At 42.4% G+C, this 21386-nt stretch overlaps 1 protein-coding gene across 1 annotated transcript in view; it reads right to left on the bottom strand.

The window, feature by feature from the left end:
* The window catches only part of MAP3K15 (mitogen-activated protein kinase kinase kinase 15), a 152705-nt gene that overhangs the window by 39347 nt on the left and 91972 nt on the right, over positions 1–21386 (bottom strand). Inside the window, 7 exon segments of the mRNA XM_060138461.1 lie at positions 2017–2066; positions 10337–10381; positions 10383–10445; positions 11906–12056; positions 15002–15161; positions 15393–15505; positions 20434–20604. Of these exon segments, the coding sequence (XP_059994444.1) occupies positions 2017–2066; positions 10337–10381; positions 10383–10445; positions 11906–12056; positions 15002–15161; positions 15393–15505; positions 20434–20604 (753 nt within the window).

Here is a 21386-nt window from a genome sequence, read left to right as displayed (position 1 = left end):
TAAAAAAGTGCCAAGACCATTCAATGGGAGAAGAAATAGTCTTTTCAACAAATGGTGCTGAGACAACCACATATCCACATGCAGAAGAATGAAGTTGGACCCCCTACCTCAGACCATTAAAAAAAAAAAACAAAACTCAAAATGGATCAGAGACCTAAATATAAGAGCTAAAACTATAAAACTTTGAAGAAAATAACACCAGAGAAAATCTTGGGTTAGGCAAAGCCTTCTTAGATATGACATCAAAAGCACAAGTGAGGGCTTCCCTGGTGGCGCAGTGGGTGAGAGTCCGCCTGCCGATGCAGGGGACACGGGTTCGTGCCCCGGTCCGGGAAGATCCCACATGCCGCGGAGCGGCTAGGCCCGTGAGCCATGGCTGCTGAGCCTGCGCGTCTGGAGCCTGTGCTCCTCAATGGGAGAGGCCACAACAGTGAGAGGCCCGCGTACCGCAAAAAAAAAAAAAAAAAAAAAGCACAAGTGACAAAAGGAAAAACAGATAAACTGGACTGCCACAAAATTTAAAACTTCTGTACTGTAAATGATACCATCAACACAGTAAAAAGATAACCCATAGAATGGGAGGAAGCACTTGCAAATCACACATCTGACAAGGGCCTTGTATCCAAAATATACAAAGAACTCTTAAAACTTATTAACAAAAATACCAATAACCCAATTAAAAATGGGCAAAGTTCGGAGAAACTTGGCAAACATCACTTTTGCCAGGTAAGCCAAGTTAATATCACCATTAATGAGACAAAGATATTGTATGTCTCCCAATGTGATGTACTGAGGACAGGGCATCACTTTTATGGTATTCCTACCCTAAATGCATAGCATTAATATAATCATGAGGGAACAGCAAACCAACCCAAATTGAAGGATTATACAAGATAAACTGCCTGTACTCTTTAAAAGCATTAAGTCAAGAAAGACAAAGACTGAAGAAGAAATGTTCCAGATAAAAGGGGGCTATACAGACGTGATGGCTAAATGTTAGTATGTAATCCTGGTTTAGATCATGAACCAGAGAAAAAATATCTTTTGTTTCACTGTAAAGGACATTAGTGGGACAATAAGTAAAATTTGGCTAAGGTTTGTAAATTATAGAACCATATCAATCTTAGTTTCCTGATTAGATAACGGTACTGTGATTACATAAGTGAATGTTCTTGTATTTAGGGAAACATGTACTGAAATACCGAGAGGTAATGTAGCATTATGTCTACAACTTACTCTTGAACAGTTCAGAACAAAATAGTCATCTGCATATAGAGAGAATGTAAAACAAATGTGGTAAATGGTTAACAGTAGGGAGTTCTGAGTGAACTTTCTTGTAGGTGTGAATATTTTCCAAAATAAAAAGTTAAAAAAAATGTTTTAATTGGGCAAAGGATTTGAGTAGATAGTTCTCCAAAGAAGATATATAAATGGCCAATAAGATCATGAAAAGATCCTCAGTATCTTTAGTCATTAGGGAAATGCAAAACACAACCACAATGAGATTCCACCTAACACCCACTAAGATGACTACAATCAAAAGGACGGATAGGGCTTCCCTGGTGGCGCAGTGGTTGAGAGTCCGCCTGCCGATGCAGGGGACACGGGTCCGTGCCCCGGTCCGGGAAGATCCCACATGCCGCGGAGCGGCTGGACCCGTGAGCCATGGCCGCTGAGCCTGCGCGTCTGGAGCCTGTGCTCCGCAACGGGAGAGGCCACAACAGTGAGAGGCCCGCGTACTGCAAAAAAAAAAAAAAAAAAAAAAAAAAAAAAAGTTTGAGACAAGAGAGTTTCGTCTGTTGGATACAAAAACAGCTACTCTGCTATAACAAGCCGAGAAGTCTTACTAGCAGCACATGATGAACAAGCTCGGGCAGGGCAACAAGAGAGAAAATAGTCTGTTTTGGATTCTGTTAAAAATGAGAACACCACGTATTACAAATAAGTACAAACAAAGTGATAAAAACAACATCATTATTTGTATTAAAACAATTACATCTTCTCTTATGTTCTTACCTTATTCCTCTAATGGAAGAGGCTGTAAAATTCCATTCATGAATTTGTTTCTGCAGGTATCAAGGACAAAAGTCAGTGGTTTGATGTTTTCCATGCAAAGCATCATTTTTGCTTTCATTCTATGGTCAATCGCTTCTGCTATTTTTTACTTTCAATAGAATTTAGCAGTTAAAGCAAGATATTTCGCATAACTTGGAACACCAGAAACATTTTCTAACCTATTGTAAAAATTCATTTGTATCTCTTATCCAGTTTAGAACAAATGATCTAAATATGAAATAGAAACAACAGGCATACAGTACATACACAGTGAGCAGCCTTTTATCTTCTGTCAACGTATCAGGAAAACTCTAAGATGAGTTTGGGAACAGCCCACCCAACTTGAATGACCCACAAAAATGTTTGGAGAGGCAAGAATGTGGCAGACACCAGTCAGTGTTCACCAATCTTCATTTCTTTTTCTCCCTGGGCACATAACTAGACTACATTTCCCAGCCTCCTGTGCAGTTAGGTGGGGTCATTTGATGGAGTTCTGACCAATGGGATGTGAACAAGAGTGATGTGCTCCACCTGTGGGCTTGGCTCATTAGAAACCTCCACAGCAATCCTCTCCTCTACATTCTCTTTCCCCATCCACCACCAGATGGAATGCGGACCCTGCCAACCTGGACATGACATGAGACATAGATGAACTTTTATCATCATAGATAAACTGATATTTGGGGGATGTTTGTTTTAGCGTCTAGCCTACCATGACTAATACAAAGACTAACTGGGATTTCAATCTGTACAAGATGCACTTAAAAAATACATATATAACTCTGTCCTCTCCCTCCACCACCATCCCTTGCCCTTAAACTATGAACAAAGCTAAGCCTCACAAGGAGTGTCTGAATTCCCAGTTTTAGAAGAGCCACAGGCTACAATACCAATACATTACAACAACAGAGAATAATTTTAAATAAGCAAATACATTAGGTTAGCCTGAGGAATGCCATAAATGACCAGCTAAGCCTCCCAGAGAGGTGTGAGAGCCAAATAACTGAGCATATGGCTCAGAACAGCCACAAGCGATCGGGGGACAAGTTTCCTGCCATCCTGGAGCAATGACAACAGGCACAGTTGGGAGGATCGTTCCCAATGGGAGAGGATCCATCCAGACATGTTGATGAAACACCTATTATGCACTAGGCAACATACCAGCAGGGACATGACAGAGAATGACAAAACCCCTGCCCTCATGGGGCTTACAATCAAGTGAGGGAAGATAGGTAATAAATCAAATAGTAAGTGAAGAGCATGGTAGAGGGTGAAAAGTGCTATGAACACAAATAACACAGCAAAGAGCATTAAGGTGGGGCAAGAAGTCATGAGTTTTCAAGCAGAAAGCTAAAGGGGGTGAGGGAGTGAGCCATGCAGATAACTGGGGGACCAGTTCCAGGCAGAGGAAACAGCAAGTGCAAAGGCCCTGAGGCAGCAGTGTGCTTTGCATGTTTGGGGACCAGCAAGGAGGGGAGTGAGATGGGAGTGGAGTGAGTGAAGGGGGAGTGGGAGAGAAGGTTAGGGAGATCATGCAGGCCTTTGGAGGCCATCATCAGGACTTTAAGCCTCCCCTCTGTGTGAGAATCACTGAGAGCTGTGAAAGATGAAAGTGGATGAAAACATGAAAGCTATCACATCAGACCCATCTTTATAGAAAGACTGAGTGTACTTCAGAGGAGGGATGTGTTCCAAGTCACTGAAAGAGGGTAGTGGTGGAGAACGGGAGTCTGCTTTGGATTCAGGTACAGAAATATCAATGAGGGCAGATTCGAGAGAGCCTGAAAGAGGCTGTATGTATATAGAAAGCTCAACCACACAAGTTTTCAAGTAGGTTTACTCTAGGGTACCTTTAGGGAACTTCTCGATTTGGGAGGAAGATTTACTGGTTAAGAAGTAAACCACACGGAGGGACTTCCCTGGCAGTCCAGTGGTTGAGACTCTGCACTTCCACTGCAGGGGGCACGGGTTTGATCCTTGGTCAGGGAACTAAGATCCTACATGCTGTGTGGTGAGGCCCAAAAAATTAATAAAATTAAATCTAAAAAAATTTTTTAAAAAACAAGTAAACCACACGGAGCTCCCCTCCGCTTTCCCTTTACATCATAATCAATAGGCATTGGGTGGGGGGTCCTGCTTCATAGGTCCTACAGATATACAGATACAGAAGTCGTGCATGGGCTTGCAGAGCAGCTGGGGAGACACTTTGGAAAACGGATAAATAAGCGACAGGATGTACTTTGCACATGATGCAGACAACTGGGTAGCGAACAGACATTCAATGGAAGGACGGAAGGCGGGAAAGGGTGGTTAGAGATACCTCTGCAAAAGTTAGGACTTGGGTAATTGGAAGAACGAATTCCAGGGAGGGAGAAGGATGAGAACAGAAGTGCAGACGTGAACTCCTGCAGGGCCAGCTCAGGGGACTGTGAGATGACAGATGAAGGTCTGGCTGGGGCTGAGGGTCGGGGAGGGAGAGGAGAAGGAGGGAGGAGAAGGAGGACAGGGTTATATAGGGGCTCGATACTTAATAAAAGACTTTGAGTTTTATCTGCAAAGTCACAGGATCCAATAATGATTGGGGAATATCAAGAGGGCCACTACAAGTGTTTTTTAAATCATTACTAAACTTTTAAGCTGAAATACGGCATACATTCAGAAAAGGCTACAGTGATCATCTCAATCAATTTCCACAGAATGAAAAGCCACTGTAACCAGCATCTAAACCAAGAGACAGAACGTTAGCAGCAGCCCAGAAGATTCGCTCAGATCCCCTGTTCCCAGCCACTCCTGTCGACCCAAAGGCAACTGCTATTCTGACGTGTCCCACTGTGGAGAGTGTTGCCTGTTCTGGAATATTATACAAATGGAACCGCGAAGTCTGTGCTCTCCTGTGTCTGCAAGGGGAGTTTTTCATGAGCTATCTGGTGGTGTCCGGGCGGGTCAATCAGGAAAGCTGTGACTGTTCTCCTCCTGTCCCGAGCCTCCTGTAAGGCAGCATTCTAATCTTTCCTGAGAGGGGATATTTCACCAAATCATGATGAGGAAACAGATTCAAGATTTTAGCTTTCCACAGTGCCAGAAGCCCCCAGTAACAGTGCATTGGAAGCAGAGCCGGGGTGGGCTCTGGAGAAATGGGCCGGGAAGTCAGAGGGAGGGGACTCCTTCAGGATCCCCTAGGTGCTGACTCAGCCTCCGCCCTCCTACCCCCAGGATGCAGACTTTCAGGGAGGGGGGATTTTTGTGTTAAAAACATAGACTTTTTTTTTTTGGTTGTTGTTAAAAGCATAGACTTTTCGTGTGAGATGTTCCAGTCGCTAATATAAGCATAAAAGGCACCTCCCAAAGAGCTTTCCAAAACCAGCAGCCCTACCCGTATGGATAGCAATGGTGGCCACAGTGCACCTGTTGGTGACTTTGGGGCCCACGAGAAGCTGAGGGAGAAACACTGCATCTGCGCCTGCTCTGTGCAGCCTCCCCGCATCGCTGTGCTGGGCGAGCTCGCACCAGCTTGGGAGGCCAGTTGTGCACGTCTCTTCCTAACCCTGTGCTCGGTGACCTGATGTTGCTTGCGTGAAACTGGCCATGACGGGAGTATTTACACCACAGAAATCAGTAAACACTACATATCGGCCCTCTGCTCCCATATCCCCTGGAGAGCTGGTGGTTAAACACTGACCAGCGTACGTTTCTGAATCCCCGGCTGATGAAGCAGACCTTAATCTAATGTTACAGCGGTGCTGTCTGCAGGTGAACGTGTGCCTGTGTGATTGCTTCCCACCACCACAGCACACCGGGAAGAACTGCAAGTCTGTGCAGAGAAGTTATCATTTCACTCCAGGCTAATCTGCTTGCTTCCACAACCTGCAGAATTTTTAAAATGTAAATGAAGCCAAAAGCAAAGCCTTCCTCTCAAAGAAAAAAAGGCAATTTATATTTCTCTCAGACACTTGCTCTGACGACTACCAAGCACTGTGCAAAACATTTCCTCAGTCAAGGAAAACTAGCATTTGCTGCTTATAGAGTTCTTTCTATTTCTTATTACAGACTACATACACAAAGTAACACATTTACAACTAGTGAGATACTATATGTACCGATGGAAATTCCCATTAAAGACCTGCAACCATTATAGATTTGTAGAATTCCATGAGAACAAAACCATTTTGCTCTAAAAGTATGAAGAGTCACTTTAGTAGGATTAGTTTCTTCCACAACTACTTGTCAAAATATGAGGTGTTCACACCAGTCAGAATGGCCATCATCAAAAAATCTACAAACAATAAATGCTGGAGAGGGTGTGGAGAAAAGGGAACCCTCTTGCACTGTTGGTGGGAATGTACATTGATACAGCCACTATGGAGAACAGTATGGAGGTTCCTTATAAAACTAAAAACAGAACTACCATACGACCCAGCAATCCCACTACTGGGCATATACCCTGAGAAAACCATAATTCAAAAAAACACATGCACCCCAATGTTCACTGCAGCACTATTTACAATAGCCAGGACATGGAAGCAACCTAAATGTCCATCAACAGAGGAATAGATAAAGAAGATTTGGTACATATATACAATGGAATATTACTCAGCCGTAAAATGAACAAAATAATGCCATTTGCAGCAACATGGATGGACCTAGAGGTTGTCATACTGAGTGAAGTAAGTCAGACACAGAAAGACAAATATATGATATCGCTTACATGTGGAATCTAAAAAAAAAAGAAAAAGGCTACAAATGAACTTATCTACAAAACAGAAATAGAGTTACAGATGTAAAAAATAAACTTATGGTTACTGGGGGGTAACGGGGGGAGGGATAAATTGGGAGATTGGGATTGACACATACCCACTACTATATATAAAATGGATAACTAATAAGGACCTACTATATAGCACAGGGAACTCTACTCAATACTTTATAATGGCCTATATGGGAAAAGAATCTAAAAAAGAGTGGATATATGTATAACAGATTCACTTTGCTGTACCCCTGAAACTAACACAACATTGTAAACCAACTATACCCCAATAAAAATTAAAAAAACGATGGGGCTTCCCTGGTGGCGCAGTGGTTGAGAGTCTGCCTGCCAATGCAGGGAACACGGGTTCGAGCCCTGGTCTGGGAAGATCCCACATGCCGCGGAGCAACTGGGCCCTTGAGCCACAACTACTGAGCCTGCGCGTCTGGAGCCTGTGCTCCGCAACAAGAGAGGCCGAGATAGTGAGAGGCCCGCGCACCGCGATGAGGAGTGGCCCCCACTCACCGCAACTAGAGAAAGCCCTCGCGCAGAAACGAAGAACCAACACAGCGAAAAAAAATAAATTTATAAAAAAAAAGAAATATGAAAAAATTGAGATGACATAGATCAATTTAAAAAAAATTAAAAATGAGGTGTTTCGTTACATCTATCAATGGAATAGTGAGGTTACAGAATAGAATTTTGAAAATTCTCTTGCATCACAGTGGCATCAATGACACAAAAAACGTAAGCAAGGCTGGCCTCTACTACAAGAATCCCAACACTGAGGACAGGGGGCTTCATGGCAGTGGTACCTGGAGGGGGGAACATAAGTAGGGCTTTGGGGGGTGGGGGCCTGCTAATGTTCCCTTCCCTGGGTTGCACTGGTTACTTACGTGTGTTCACTTGATAAAAAATCCATCAAACTGTACATTTATGAGTTATGCACTTTTCTGTGTGTGTTATACTTAAAAGGTTAAAAAAGAAACCAAAGAGGCAAATTTAATAGAAGATACATGCATTCTTCAAACGAGATATATCTGTATGAACACCATGTATGTATCTTATTCTAGCTTCTTCTCTTTTGCTCAAATATTTAAAGCACACAGTGCAGGAAAAATACCCCAGCACATTACGGCAGCTCATCTTCACTAATGGCTATTGACTCTCTTATCAATGAGGAGAAGGTTGCTTCGCTGTTAAATATTAGACAAGGTTACTGGCTTACATTTGTGTTATACACTTAATGTTTGTGTCTCCACAAATTCATATGTTGGAGCCCTAACCCCCAGTGTGATGGTATTTGGAGATGGTGGCCTTTGACAGGTGATTAGGTCACCAGGGTGGAGCCCTCGTGATGGGATTAGTACCCTATATAAGAAGAGACAGGAGAGAGTTCTCTATCTCTTTCCATTATGTGAGAAGAGGGCAAGATAGACCACCATCTGCAAACCAGGAAGAGGGTTCTCACCAGAACCTGACCATGCAGGCACTCTGATCTCAGACTTTCCACCCTCCAGGACCGTGAGAAATAAATTTCTGTTGTTTGAGCCAGGGGTCCCCAAACCCTGGGCTGCGGACCAGTACGGGTCTGCGGCCTGTTAGGAATCCAGCTGCACAGCAGGAGATGAGCCGAGAGTGGGCGAGTGGGCGGGCGGGCGGGCGACCGAAGCTTCATCTGCCGCTCCCCATCGCTCACATTACCGCCTGAATCATCCCCCCCGCCCCCCAGGTCTGTGGAAAAACTGTCTTCCACAAAACCGGTCCCTGGTGCCAAAAAGGTTGGGGACCACTGGTTTAAGCCACGCAGTCTGTGGTATTCTGTTACAGCCGCTCAAGCAGACTAAGGCAACTGGAAATATCATTCATGGCTATATATTTTTCATATGTACCTTTATTGAAGTATAACTGATATAGAAAGAACTGCACCTATTTAATGTGCATAATTTGATGAGTTTGGACATATGCCAGCACTTGTGATACCATCACCACAATCAAGGTACTAGATATATCCAACACCTCCCAAAGTGTCCTTGTGTCCCTTGGGTTTTGTTTTTATTTGTGTGTGTGGTAAGAACAAATATGGTATTTACCCTCTTAACAAATGTGAAGTGCACAATCCCATATTGTTAACTATAGGCACTGTGCTGTACAGCAGCTCTCTATGACCTATTTATCTAGCATAACTGAAACTTTATACCCATTGAACAATGGAAAGTTGTTGTGTCATGACTATTTCTGATAAAGATTTTCCAATATGATTCTGAGCCTCTCCTTATTCTCTGATGTTGTATTTTATTTTTGAAGATATTGCTTATTTTTACCTGATTAAGACATAATTGCTCACGCTCCTTTCCAGGGGGAAAAAAATCCTTCTTTGCCAAGTTGATGGCAGAACTCTCCCCACACTCCATGAAAACACAGACATAGCAAATAGATCTAATGTACTTGTCATAGGTGCTACCTCTCTTTATTACTACAAAATATTTTATTAAAGAAAAAATCTGATGAAGCACTTTAGACAAATACAGATGAAAATATAGCTGTTACCACAAAACGTGAGGCCTGGCCCAGCATTTGCGTAATATCTTTAATGGGCAATGAAAATGTTTCCACTCCTATATTGCTGGTGTGAGTATAAATTAGAATGGTACGAATTTGACAGTAGCTATCGAATTTTAAACATGTAGTCTTGAAGCCAGCAGGTCCAATTCTGGGACTCTTTGCTCCTGAAACATCTACACGCGCGTGGTATGGTGTAACCACCAGGATGTGCACTGGCGTATTTACCATCAGCTAGAATGCAAAACTGAAACCTAAATGTGCATTAGCAGGACAGTGGTAAAATAAATTATGGCTCATCCATACCTAGAAATGCACCACCATGATATGGGAATATAGGGAACATCACATTTTAAAAATCGGGTGGATCAGTGTGTGCTATGTGAAAAACTGTCCACGATGTATGGATCGTTTAAAAAGAGTAAGTTGCAAAATAACAAATCTCACCATATGATCTCACATTAATGAAAATGCTTCTTCCCCCTATACATATGTATATTATATATATAATGGATACATGTATACACACATTATACATATATAACTGAGCTTAGAGAAAGGTATAGATGGACATCCATCAAATCATTGGTGATGGGAATACATACCAAGTTTGGGGGATTTGGAGGGACTTTCACTTTATTCCTTATCCACTTCCTTCATGGTTTAACTCATTTTTTTCCACAAGTTTATATTCATTCGTATATAAATACATATATATACACACACACGTATATATACACATATGTATATACACACATAGCTATACATATAATACAAATATATATATTTGGAAAACCCTGCTTCCTTTCCTCCGTCTGTGATTACACTCTCTCATATAGTCCTGTAACTCAGAAGTTAGGCATGGGTGCCTGTTCTTTCAAGCACTACAATATAGCTGACTCTCCTACTTCAAAACTGAATTTTTCATTAAATAATACAGAATAAAGAGAGAGCTGTTTATGACTGTTTTCTTACCATTTCCATGGGTGAGACGTGCCACAGAGAAACTGTCCTCTCCTCAGGCTTCACTGTTTATAGAGACATACGAAGGCTGGAAGACTTTGGTTGGTTCCATCACCAGAACCTAAAAGACCAGATTTCTGTAATGCGTGGCAACATGCCACATAGGTTTTCTTGCCCAGTGAGGACGTGGGAAGCTCTGGACTCCGCAGATCCTCTACGTGTACCTACTATGCAGCAACCCTGCTCTAGGACCGGTGGATACGGCGGCCCACAATCCCTTCCCTATGGGAGGTCTATGCTCTGATGGGGCAGATAGTATAACTAACAGATAAGGATATGCAGTAAGGTAATATACAGACCTCTGAAGAAAATAAGGCAGAATAATGGTGAGGAAGGGGTGGGGGACACTTCTTTAGACAGAGGGGCCAAGAAAGGCTTGCCTGAGGATGTCACAGAGAAGAAAGAGGAAGGCTACACTTTTAGAGAGAAATTAGGAAGTAAACTTGAGGATCCACAGGTAGGTACCCAAGTCTGCAAAAAATGCAAGAGGATGAAGAGTGAGGTGACAGTCCATCAGTCATATTTTATTTTGCTGGGGGAGAGGGAGGGAAGGAAGGAAGGAGAGAAGGACGTAGAGATGAAGAGGAACGGGGTAAAAAAGGGGGAGAGAGAGAGAGGGAGAATGAATTTCCAAAGCAAATAAAGCAACATGTTTATTGCTAAGCTGGGGTAGAGATAACACGAGGGTCTGTTCCATTATTTTTTTTTTACCTTTCAGTAGGTTTGAAATATTTCATAATTCACAGAAGATTTAAAAACTTATTGCCCAGGCACAAAATCATTATCATAATCATTTCAAACAACATAGTCTTTTATTCGATGTTTCATGAAATTCTGAACACTGAATGTTCACAAAATCTTCTGACATAAACACGAAACACAATTATCTGAAGTTCAGTTTCTGGGATGCTTAGATGTCTTACTCATGACTCCTTATAAGATGATCATAAAATTGAAACAAAAACTCAACGAAAAGCTAAAAGCGATTTTGCTTTTCAATGACGTTTTAAAAAGTAATTAGTGGCATTGGAGGCAAACCAAAGCTCAACAGGAAACAGCTGTGAATTCGAAAATTTTACTATTAGTGTTGCATTGTTGTGGAACCAAGTTTCTCCTCCTCAGCACTATGCACATTTTGGGCTGGATAATTTTGTGTTGGGGGCAGGAGACTGTCCTGTGCATTGTGGGAGGTTTAGTGGCATCCTTGGCCTCCACCCCACTAGATGCCAGTAGCAACACCTTTCCCACAGTTGTGACAACCAAAATGTCTCCAGACGTTGCCAAACGGCCTCTGGGGGACAAAAATCACTCCTAGTTGAGAACCACTATTTTAGAGGATATAGCCAGCTTTTTCTAGTGAGTTGATCTCTCGCTGGCTGATTCTACGTAAGACTGATGGATCTCTTAACATTTTCAATTACTCTAAGGGTTTCTTCCTTTCAGAGTATTCAATAATTAGATAGTACCAACCCCAGTTTCTTTTTTTTTTAATCTTAAAAAAATGGATTTAGCATCTCTTACTGGAAATCTGAGTCCATTAGTAACTTCATTTGTTGCCTCAAAAATTATATCTAACCAGAAGTTCAGCCGTTCTTGCCTGGGTGAATGTTCAGTAATGGGTTTCTTGAAGCGCTGAATTAATAACAAGTTCTGAACTAACGATCGCAGGTACCTGGAAAAATCATGAGCACAATAAATTAATTCCCAAAGAAATGGAATTCAATTCTACTTCCTTTAAAAGAAGTTTCCCAAAAGCCTTATTTCTTAAATTCATAGTGTGTAGCAAGTGCTTCTTAATAATTTGGCAGCCACATACTTAATTAAAAGAAACCCGAAGGGGGCAAAATAAGCTTGTCCAACAAACATACAACAAGGCTTTTACGAACATTGGGCTAAACCTCAGTTTTGGTACATTGTGTTCAAAGCATAGAGACTGGCAAGCATTTGCTATCTTAATTAACAAGAGCAAGTGGTTTGAAGTTCAAAGCAACTGCAAAATGAAAAAATTTCAAACTCAGTGTCTTCTTTTCTAACTACCCTTTTTATTTTGAGGTAATTGTAGATTTACATAGTTATAAGAAACAATACAGAGAGATCCCACGTGCCCTTGGTTTATCGCAATGGTAACATCATGTAAAATTCTAGAATAATATCACAATCAGGATACTGACATTGATACAGTCAAGACAGAAAATACTTCCATCCACAAGGATCCCTCAGGTTTCCCTTCTATAGCTACACCAACTTCCTTCCCATCCCCATCCCCTCTTTGACCTCTGGCAATCACTAATATTAAACTCAATGTACTTTCTTTTTAAAAAAATTAGATCTGACCTGGTAGGTTTTGAATTTATAAGGTCTTCAATCTCACCACACCTTTACTCTCTTTAGGCAAACTGAACTCTTTGAAAACACAGTTGCCAGGCAGTGGTGGTCACATCCTCTCTGGTAGTGAATGGGGTTGGTGGGGAGGTGTTTCTGCTGATAGTATCAGAGTATTATTTTGCCCTTTGAGGATAAGGTCTGGAGCTATCCTGGGAAGGCAGATCAGCTAGGCTCTGACTGACTTGCTTGGGTACTGTGTAGTAAAGGATTAATTCAGCCGGACTCGGTTGTCCAAGTATACATTCCAAAGAAAGGTCTGGCCCTTGAGTGGCTTCTGAGAGATCACTTCTAAGCCCCTGGGATATCCTGCCTGATAAGAGTCTCTGTCTACCTGGGGCCTTGCGCCAGGCCAGCTAGTTTACGCTAACAGTATGATTCATGGTGGGGACCCTGGGCCATGCTGTATCAGTGTGATCTCCAGAGAGGCTGGGGACTCAGTGACTAAGGTCAGCTACATGGGTGCTTCATGCCTACATAATTGACCCCCAATAAAAACCCTGGACACCAAGGCTTGGTGAGCTTCCCTGGGTGACAATAATTTGTACATGTTGTCATATATCATTGCTGGGAGAATTAAGCACTGTCCATGACTCCACTGGGAGAGGACAACTGGAAGCTTATGCCTGGTCTCTCCTGAGTTCTGCCCTATGTGCCTTTTGCCTTTGCTGCTTTTAATCTATATACTCTCACTGCAATAAACCATAACCATGAGTAGAACAGCTTTTCTGAGTTCTGTGAGTTCTTCTAGCAAATCGTGAACCTCAGGGTGGTCTTGAACCCACAACAATAGGTACCAACACTGTAAGTCACTCCAGGTTCTGATGTAATAGGAATGTATTCAAGCCTCAGGTCTCCTCTCCAGAGTCAGCTCTGTCTGGCTCAGATGCAACAATGCACCTTAAAATTAGAATTCTGCGAATAGCAGCCACTCCAGGAGGGCTGGAAGCTCAGCCGGCCTCTGTGTTCTCTCAGCCTCAGAAAACTTTCAAGAGGTTAATAGGGTTTTGGGGTCAAATTTATGTCCTCCAGATGGGAAAGAAATACAGTCAAACTAGATAGGAACGCTGAGATTCCTACCCCTGAGAGTCCAGATTGGCCCACTGAGCTGAGAAATAGAAGGGGACAGACGAATACGGATCGTTAAAAGTAAAAAATCTTAAATTATGTAAGTAATCCAGATGCATTTTATACAAATCAGAAAATAAGAGTTAAAAAAGCAGGTTACAAACTTCTTAATCTGCTACCTCCCTGAGACAGCCACTGTCAATATGTTGGAGCAAATCCATGAGTCATCCTTTTTTCATTATACAAATATCTACTGAGAATCTATTATGAAACTATAACGATCAATAATATAACCACAACTCTAATGGAGCTTAATGTCTATTGGGAAGTCAGCTATTGCCCAACCCTCCCAGACCCTCCTCTGAGTCACATATGAAACAGAGGTTTTTAATTAAAATGAGTCCATATAAAACAGTAGCTCTCAAAGTGTGGTCCCCAGACTAAGGTCAGCTTGTAATTTCTAAATGCAAATTCTCAGGCCCCACCCTAGACCCTTTGAACCAGAAATCCGAAGGGTTAGGCCCAGCAATCTGTGTTTTAATCAACACAGGTGGTTCTGCTAATGTCCAAGTCTGAGCACTGATATAGAAAAATACACCCTGCCTCTGGCTTTGCTTATTCAATGATAAACCATGAACACATTTCCATGTCTCCAAGTATTCCTTCTTGTACATTTTAATGGCTGTATAATGTGCTAACCTAGGGCCACTGCTGGGCCACCATTTTCTCGACCATATCTATAATTGGTGTTTCAGTTCCAGTTTTCATTTGTGATGAAAATCATTTTCTTGGTGTACTTTTAGCTTTACTATCTGCTTTCTCACAAATGCACAATATGTACTGATACCCAAGAACGTTCTGCTCTTGAGGACCTATGTGGTCTGAGAAGATTAATAGGGCTGAGAGTTTTGTCTTGGAGACAGCATGTAGGGATACATTGTGTGTGGGGGTGTCTGTCTGTCTGTCCTTCCCTCCCGTCACATAAAACCAAGCAAGGCCTCAAGAGTTGCTCTTTCTGCCCTAACTTTGCTTTAATGAAGAAGTCAGAAGGAAAAACGTAGCAATTGTTATTATTTTTGGCATTCACACCTTTTCCTCCTGGGGGAAACCTTTCAGAACAAGATCAGATATTGACATGGGTGATGAAAACACATAGACCTGACTCACCAGACTGGAGGTTTCAGTTTGAACAACCTCTCTGCTGCCTGGACAGCTTTCCCAACATCACTGGCCAACATGCTGACGTTGAAGAAATGACCCACATCCCAGTAATTGTTCATTTTCTCCAAGCTCCCTTTTCTTCCCAACAAACTGTTCAGCCGGACACCTTAAGAATTTGAATTTTAGATAAAGTTATGAAAAGTCTTCCTAGTTTCCACCACATTATGTAAGCCTTTAGAGGAGAAAATGGGCATTTTATTTGGGCTACTGCCTCAGGTGTGCTATCATACAGAAACTGTTCCTTTTGAAATATAATGTTGGTCATTTGGACATAATTTTTAATGCTGAACTTGTGTTACCAAAGCATATCAACATCTGCAGTCATAAACAGCTTTACCTATTTTCCTTAGCTCCATGGAAGTTTCAAATTGCTGTCCAGCAACTATCAGCAAAACTGCAAGGTTGATTCCTGAATAAAGAGATGGCTGGAGCTCAAACCCTTTGCAATACCTGTAATTACAGAACCATCAAATTCCTATTATATCATTTTATTATGGTAGAGGGAAAAAGTGCAAATACTAGCACAAACCAACCTTCTCATGAAAATTTTTACTACTCTAATTTATTGTTTCACAGCTCTCCTCCAGCCGCCCATGTTTACTAACAGCCACATGTAGCAGTCAGATAGCTTCTTAAAAATGTCATAATAGGGACTTCCCTGGTGGTCTAGTGGGTAAGACTCCACGCTCCCAATGCAGGGGGCCCGGGTGTGATCCCTGGTTGGGGAACTAGATCCCGCACGCTGCAACTAAGAAGCCCGCATCCCGCAACTAAAGATCTGGCGTGCCGCAACGAAGATACAGCACAGCCAAAATAAATAAATACATACATAAATATTTTTTAAAATGTCATAATAGCAACATAGAAACTAACACTAGAGAGTTTTAAAATCTTTCTTCAGAGGGTTTAGAGTTTTAAAATAAAAGCCATGATCATCGTATAAAGTAAGGAAACTATATTAAAGGGTACAAAAGAAATTTAAAACCTATTATGATTCTACTCCCAAAAGCAGAACACAATTTGATGTCCACGTATCATTTTTAAAGTTATACTCCATTTGCGCATTGAGCATTTTTTATTTCATGGAAATCACAACAGGTATAGGCTTTTTCTCTGCAGGCAGTCTGTTTGCTTATATCATGAAATGGAATTATTTTTTCATGTATGAAGCAGTACTGCCAAAATCCTGGATTGCAAAGAGCAGTGGCATATAAAGTGAGAGAAGGGGGCTTCCCTGGTGGCGCAATGGTTAAGAATCCACCAGCCAATACAGAGGACACAGGTTCGAGCCCTGGTCTGGGAAGATCCCACATGCCACAAAGCAACTAAGCCCGTGCGCCACAACTACTGAGCCTGTGCTCTAGAGGCCGTGAGCCACAACTACTGAAGCCCGCGCACCACAACTACTGAAGCCCACGTGCCTAGAACCCATTCTCTGCAACAAGAGAAGCCACCGCAATGAGAAGCCCGCGCACCGCAACGAAGAGTAGCCCCCGCTTGCCACAACTAGAGAAAGCCCGTGTGCAACGAAGACCCAATGCAGCCAAAAATAAAATAAAATAAATTTATTAAAAAAATAATAAAGTGAGAGAAGGGGCAGGGATCTATTACATTAGGATAAAAAACAAGATCCAAAACTGTGAATACCATTTTTATACCAAAAGGTTAACCATGCCATTTTTAATGCTCTTATTTATTCTTTTTTCTACGCATAAAAATTTTCTTTCTCTTCCACGAGTGAGTATGGACATCATGATCAGGAAAAAAAGAATTTGATCAATGAAGTAATGATGTAAAAATTTCTTTTTGTACACCAGGTCTGATTTTATCAGTCGTGTGACAACGGGAGGATCAAACACCAACAAAACATAAAATTGTGGAAGGGAGAACTTATCAGTTAAATCTGACCATAAATGATAAACTCAATTAAAATCTGATTTTATGAGCTTTGGGGCATGATACAAGTACCCTCAGAGGGACTAGAGGATATCAAGAAAGTCATTGCAACCCTAGTCAACAGAATTCCAATAAAATTGAAACCTCTCCCCCACTCCCCCGGGTATGTCTTGGGGATTTTAAATTCCATATCCTACTGTATTTGATTTTTCTTTTACTATGAAAAGTTATCTGGGAAGAGGGCAGAGAGGGTGACTTCTCTGTGCTTCTTATTCACAAATGAAACAGGCCCAGCTTGGGGACAGACAAGTCTTGAACTCAGAGTCGGGACTGCAGTCCCAGGTTTGTGTCTGACCAGCCCCGCGACCTTGAACCAGCCCCTGCCTCTCTGAGCTGCATGTTGCACATCTCTGAGAGCAAGGTGACCCTCACGGTCTCACCGGAGCCATCATGCCCTGACCAGAAGACTCCGCTTTATCTGCTCCTGTATCCACTGCCACGACCTTCTCAAGTGCATGCAAAAGGCTCCTCTGACTTCCTTGAAGGAGCCACTGGCAGTAATTTCCTGACCTGGAGGTTCAATTCTTGGCCACGACGCTGGGAACACAGCTTCCTATTTTGGCTGTACCAAACTTTAATTTCCCTTCCTTTCCCTTCCCTTCAACACCCTGAGTGATTTCTCTTGAGCATACAGTGCACGGGTGCTACTGGGGATTAACTAAGAATAAAACAAGGTCCCCGCCCTCTAAGAACCTATACCATGATGGAAGTGATAATATCTACACACAATTAGTGAAAATACTAATTTTTCATGAGTGTGGTAACCTAAAACCACACAAACCCAAGTCTAGAGGGACTCACAAAAGAGAGAGAGGCTTGAGATGTGGCATGAAGATGGACAGAATTGTAACAATAGTGATTTAGAAAGGGAACCCCAGGCACAGAAAATGGCAGGAGAAGAGATGGGAGTTTGGGGAGCTCCTAAGGAACTTCAGTTTACTTGGACATATATCAGATAGTGGGAAACAGGGCTAGGGGCAGGTTGGAGAAAGTCTGCAAAGCGCCTAGAATGGGGATCTAAGAGTTTGAAGTTTTATTTAATGAGGAGTGGAGAGCCATTTTGGATCTTTGAGCTTTAGAAGGAGTAAGCTGTCAATCTATGAAGGACAGATTTTAGAGACACCAAGCAGAGAGCCTACTTGGGATACCGTTAGAACATTCCTGGCAAGAGACTAAAAAAAAAAAAAAAATGGTGCCGATTTGGGGTGGTGGTGATGGGAAAGGATGGGTAGGGAGTGAGGGAAGGCTCACAGAAGGACTGGAATTGGGAACTGACTGTATGTGGAGATAAGCGACTGAAAGTTATCAAACATTAACCAAAAGTGTATGCTTAGAAGGCTAAAGAATGGTTGTAAGAAAGCAAGACAATGGAAGCCATCCCTTGCGGAGAGGAGGAAAGGACTTCAGCCTTAGACACGTTGAGTCTTAAATACCAGCACCATCTTGAGGTAGAACAGGTGGGCAAAGAGAGGGGTGATGTGGGGCCAAAGCTTAGGATAGAGGGTGGACTGGAGATCAACTAAAGGTTCCAAGGTGTGGGAGTGACTGGGATCACCAGGGGAAAGTAGAGATGGAGAGAAGAGGGAAGAGGACAAAGTCCAACGTGTATGGAAGGAAAACAAAGACGAGGCGGGAGAGGGGGAGAGGAAGCAGTTAGAATTAAATGAGAATTAAATTAAATGAATTAAATGCAGCAGCGATACCACGAGCTCTGGTGATGGAGAGGGATGGTGTAGGCTGCTGGCTCTACCTTTACGATATATCCAGGTTCTGACACCTCATCATTTTCATCACTACTACCCTGGTTCAAGTCCCCATCAGCTCTTCTCTGAATTTCTGCAGTAGTCTCCTAACTGTTCCCTGCTTCTGCCGTCACCCATGTGATAGATTATTTAATAACCACAAAGCCCTCCCATCCCACTATGCACACGCATTTGCCATGTCTCCCACCCACAGGTTGGAGTCTGTTTCTCCACCCCTTTGAATCTGGGCTGACCATGTGATTCGCTCTGACCAAGAACATGTGGCAGAACTGACCTTGTGTGAGTTCCTGAGCCTTCAGAGGCTTTCTGGCTTCCACATCCACTCTCTGAGAATGCTGCCCACCAGGTAAGAAAGCTGGTCTACCAGGATTAGAACTACCCGTTAGAGAATGGAGGCTCACCACCAACAGCCAGCACCAGCTGTCAAGTGTGTATGAGGCCATTTTAGACCTTCCAGCCCTGCTGATTCTCCACATGACTACAACTTTAGGAGTGAGCACAGCACTTACGGAGTAGAACCACCAGAGGAACTGCCTGGGCAATCCACAGAATCATGAGAGATCATAAATCATTGTTTTAAGCCACTAAGTTTTGGAGATGCTTGGGTTTGTTTTTTTTTTTTTTTTTTGGTTTGTTTTTTTGGCCAAGCTGTGTGGCTTGCAGGATCTTAGTTACCCGACCAGGGACTGAACCCGGGGCTTCGGTAGTGAGAGTGCAGAGTCCTAACCACTGGACCGCCAGGGAATTCCCAGGAGATGCTTCTTATGCAGCAAATGATAGCTGACACACCCCCTAAAATGTATTCATAACAGTGAGAGTACTCTGGTTAAAATGCATGTCAGATCTTGTCACTCCTCTGCTCAGAATATTCCAGCACTGTATCATCTCACCCAGAGTAAAAGGGTCTTCTGCTCTCCCATTTCCTGCCACTCTCCCCCTTGCTCCTGCCTCACCATCCTTGAGCATGCTCAGCATGCTTCCTCCTCAGGGTTTTTGCCCTTGTTATCCCCTCCTTGTGGAACACAGTTATCTGCAAGGCTCATTCCCTCATCACCTCTACATCTTTATTCACCTTCACTGACCATCCTATATAAAACTGTAGACAACTCCCAGTCCTCCTTTCCCTCGTCCCTGATTAACTTTTCCCCCTCACCATCAGCTGACATCCTACATATTTTACTGTATTTGTTTGTCTGACTTTCCTTACCAGCAATGCAAGGTCCATGAGGGCATGGATTCGTATCTCCTGTGTCTTTATCCCCACCATCTAGAAAGTTTCTGGCATGCAGTAAACCCTCAAAAAACATTTGTTGAATAAATGAATGAATAAGTAATGAACGGCTCACTGAGAAGATAATGCTACGACGATGGTGGAACAAGGTTCTGGAAGGAGTAGCTGGGAAGGAGTGTGCTGAGCCTCCTTGCCCTGATAAATGAGTGAACTTGTGGAAAGAATGTCACCAGTAGAAAAGCCTGTTTCTAACGGTTTCCTTTTGGAAAAAGGAATCTGGAAATTCCCAGACCACATTTATGGCATTTTTTTTCACTGCCAGCAAACAGGCAGACACACATATGCAGGGAAAAGACCTGGATCCTTAGCCTGTGCAATTCTATTCTTTGCAAAGAGGCACATGCTACTGACTAGGGCTGAGGGTTTACCACTCAATGGCGTTGTCTCGGCTGGCATCATCTTTGCAGTCCGAATCCAAGAAGATGTCCTTGTATATCCTCCCGCAGAGGCAGAACATGTCGGGGGCCGGGTGGTCACAGCTCTGCAGAACCTGGAGCATGACCTGCAGAGCCTTCTCACGATCGCCTGTGCTGTTTCTTCTGAAAGATTCATGTGATAAGACGACAAATGTCTGAATCAAGACACGGGAGTATATATGCATTCACTCTGTGAAAGGCTGGTGCTTTAGCAGGAAAAAAATCTAAATTATATTTCATTTTTCATATTTAAATGAAAGAACTGCTTAAGATCCACACCAGTAAGTCTCATTCAATCATACTCTGTCCTACCTGATCCTTCCTCTTTAAATTAGACCTAGACTGTAGATAAAAGCATATGCAGACCAATGTATTTGGAAAGACAGAAAAAAAATAATATGGCAGCCTCCCGTCATTGGATGGGAGAGTAGGGATTTCAGAAGCTAAGCCTGAATCACGAGGATGAGACAGTTTGACACAAGGTTCTTTTGGAAAAGCGGCAGGTCCCCAAACTCAGAAAGACAAGATGAATTTAGAAATGTATCCTGGCATTTCTTGACCTGAAATGCCTTGTCATCTTCAAACGGGGAAGGACCCTAGTAATTCCTGTTATACCCATCGGAATACAAAATTATTTATATATTCATAAATCACAGTCTTCTTTATTATTCCATTATATGGTAAAATTTTCATTTTATGTACAGGAAATGGATTCCTTAGACAGTTGTTAAAAGAATTTTTTGCCACAAAATAACTTGAGTTTGCGGCTGTGAAATATTAACAGTGTTCCTGTGAAGGTTTGGAAGCACAGGTCCATCAGAAGTGAGGACTGATTAAATCAACTATGGCTAATGATATTCATATTCATATTATAATATAAAATATTAAACATTATAAAAAGAAAT

The sequence above is a fragment of the Lagenorhynchus albirostris genome, chromosome X (assembly GCF_949774975.1).
Source record: "Lagenorhynchus albirostris chromosome X, mLagAlb1.1, whole genome shotgun sequence".
Lineage (NCBI taxonomy): Eukaryota > Metazoa > Chordata > Mammalia > Artiodactyla > Delphinidae > Lagenorhynchus > Lagenorhynchus albirostris.
The sequence above is the reverse complement of the archived record's forward strand: the minus strand, read 5'-3'. Positions and strand labels throughout refer to the sequence as shown.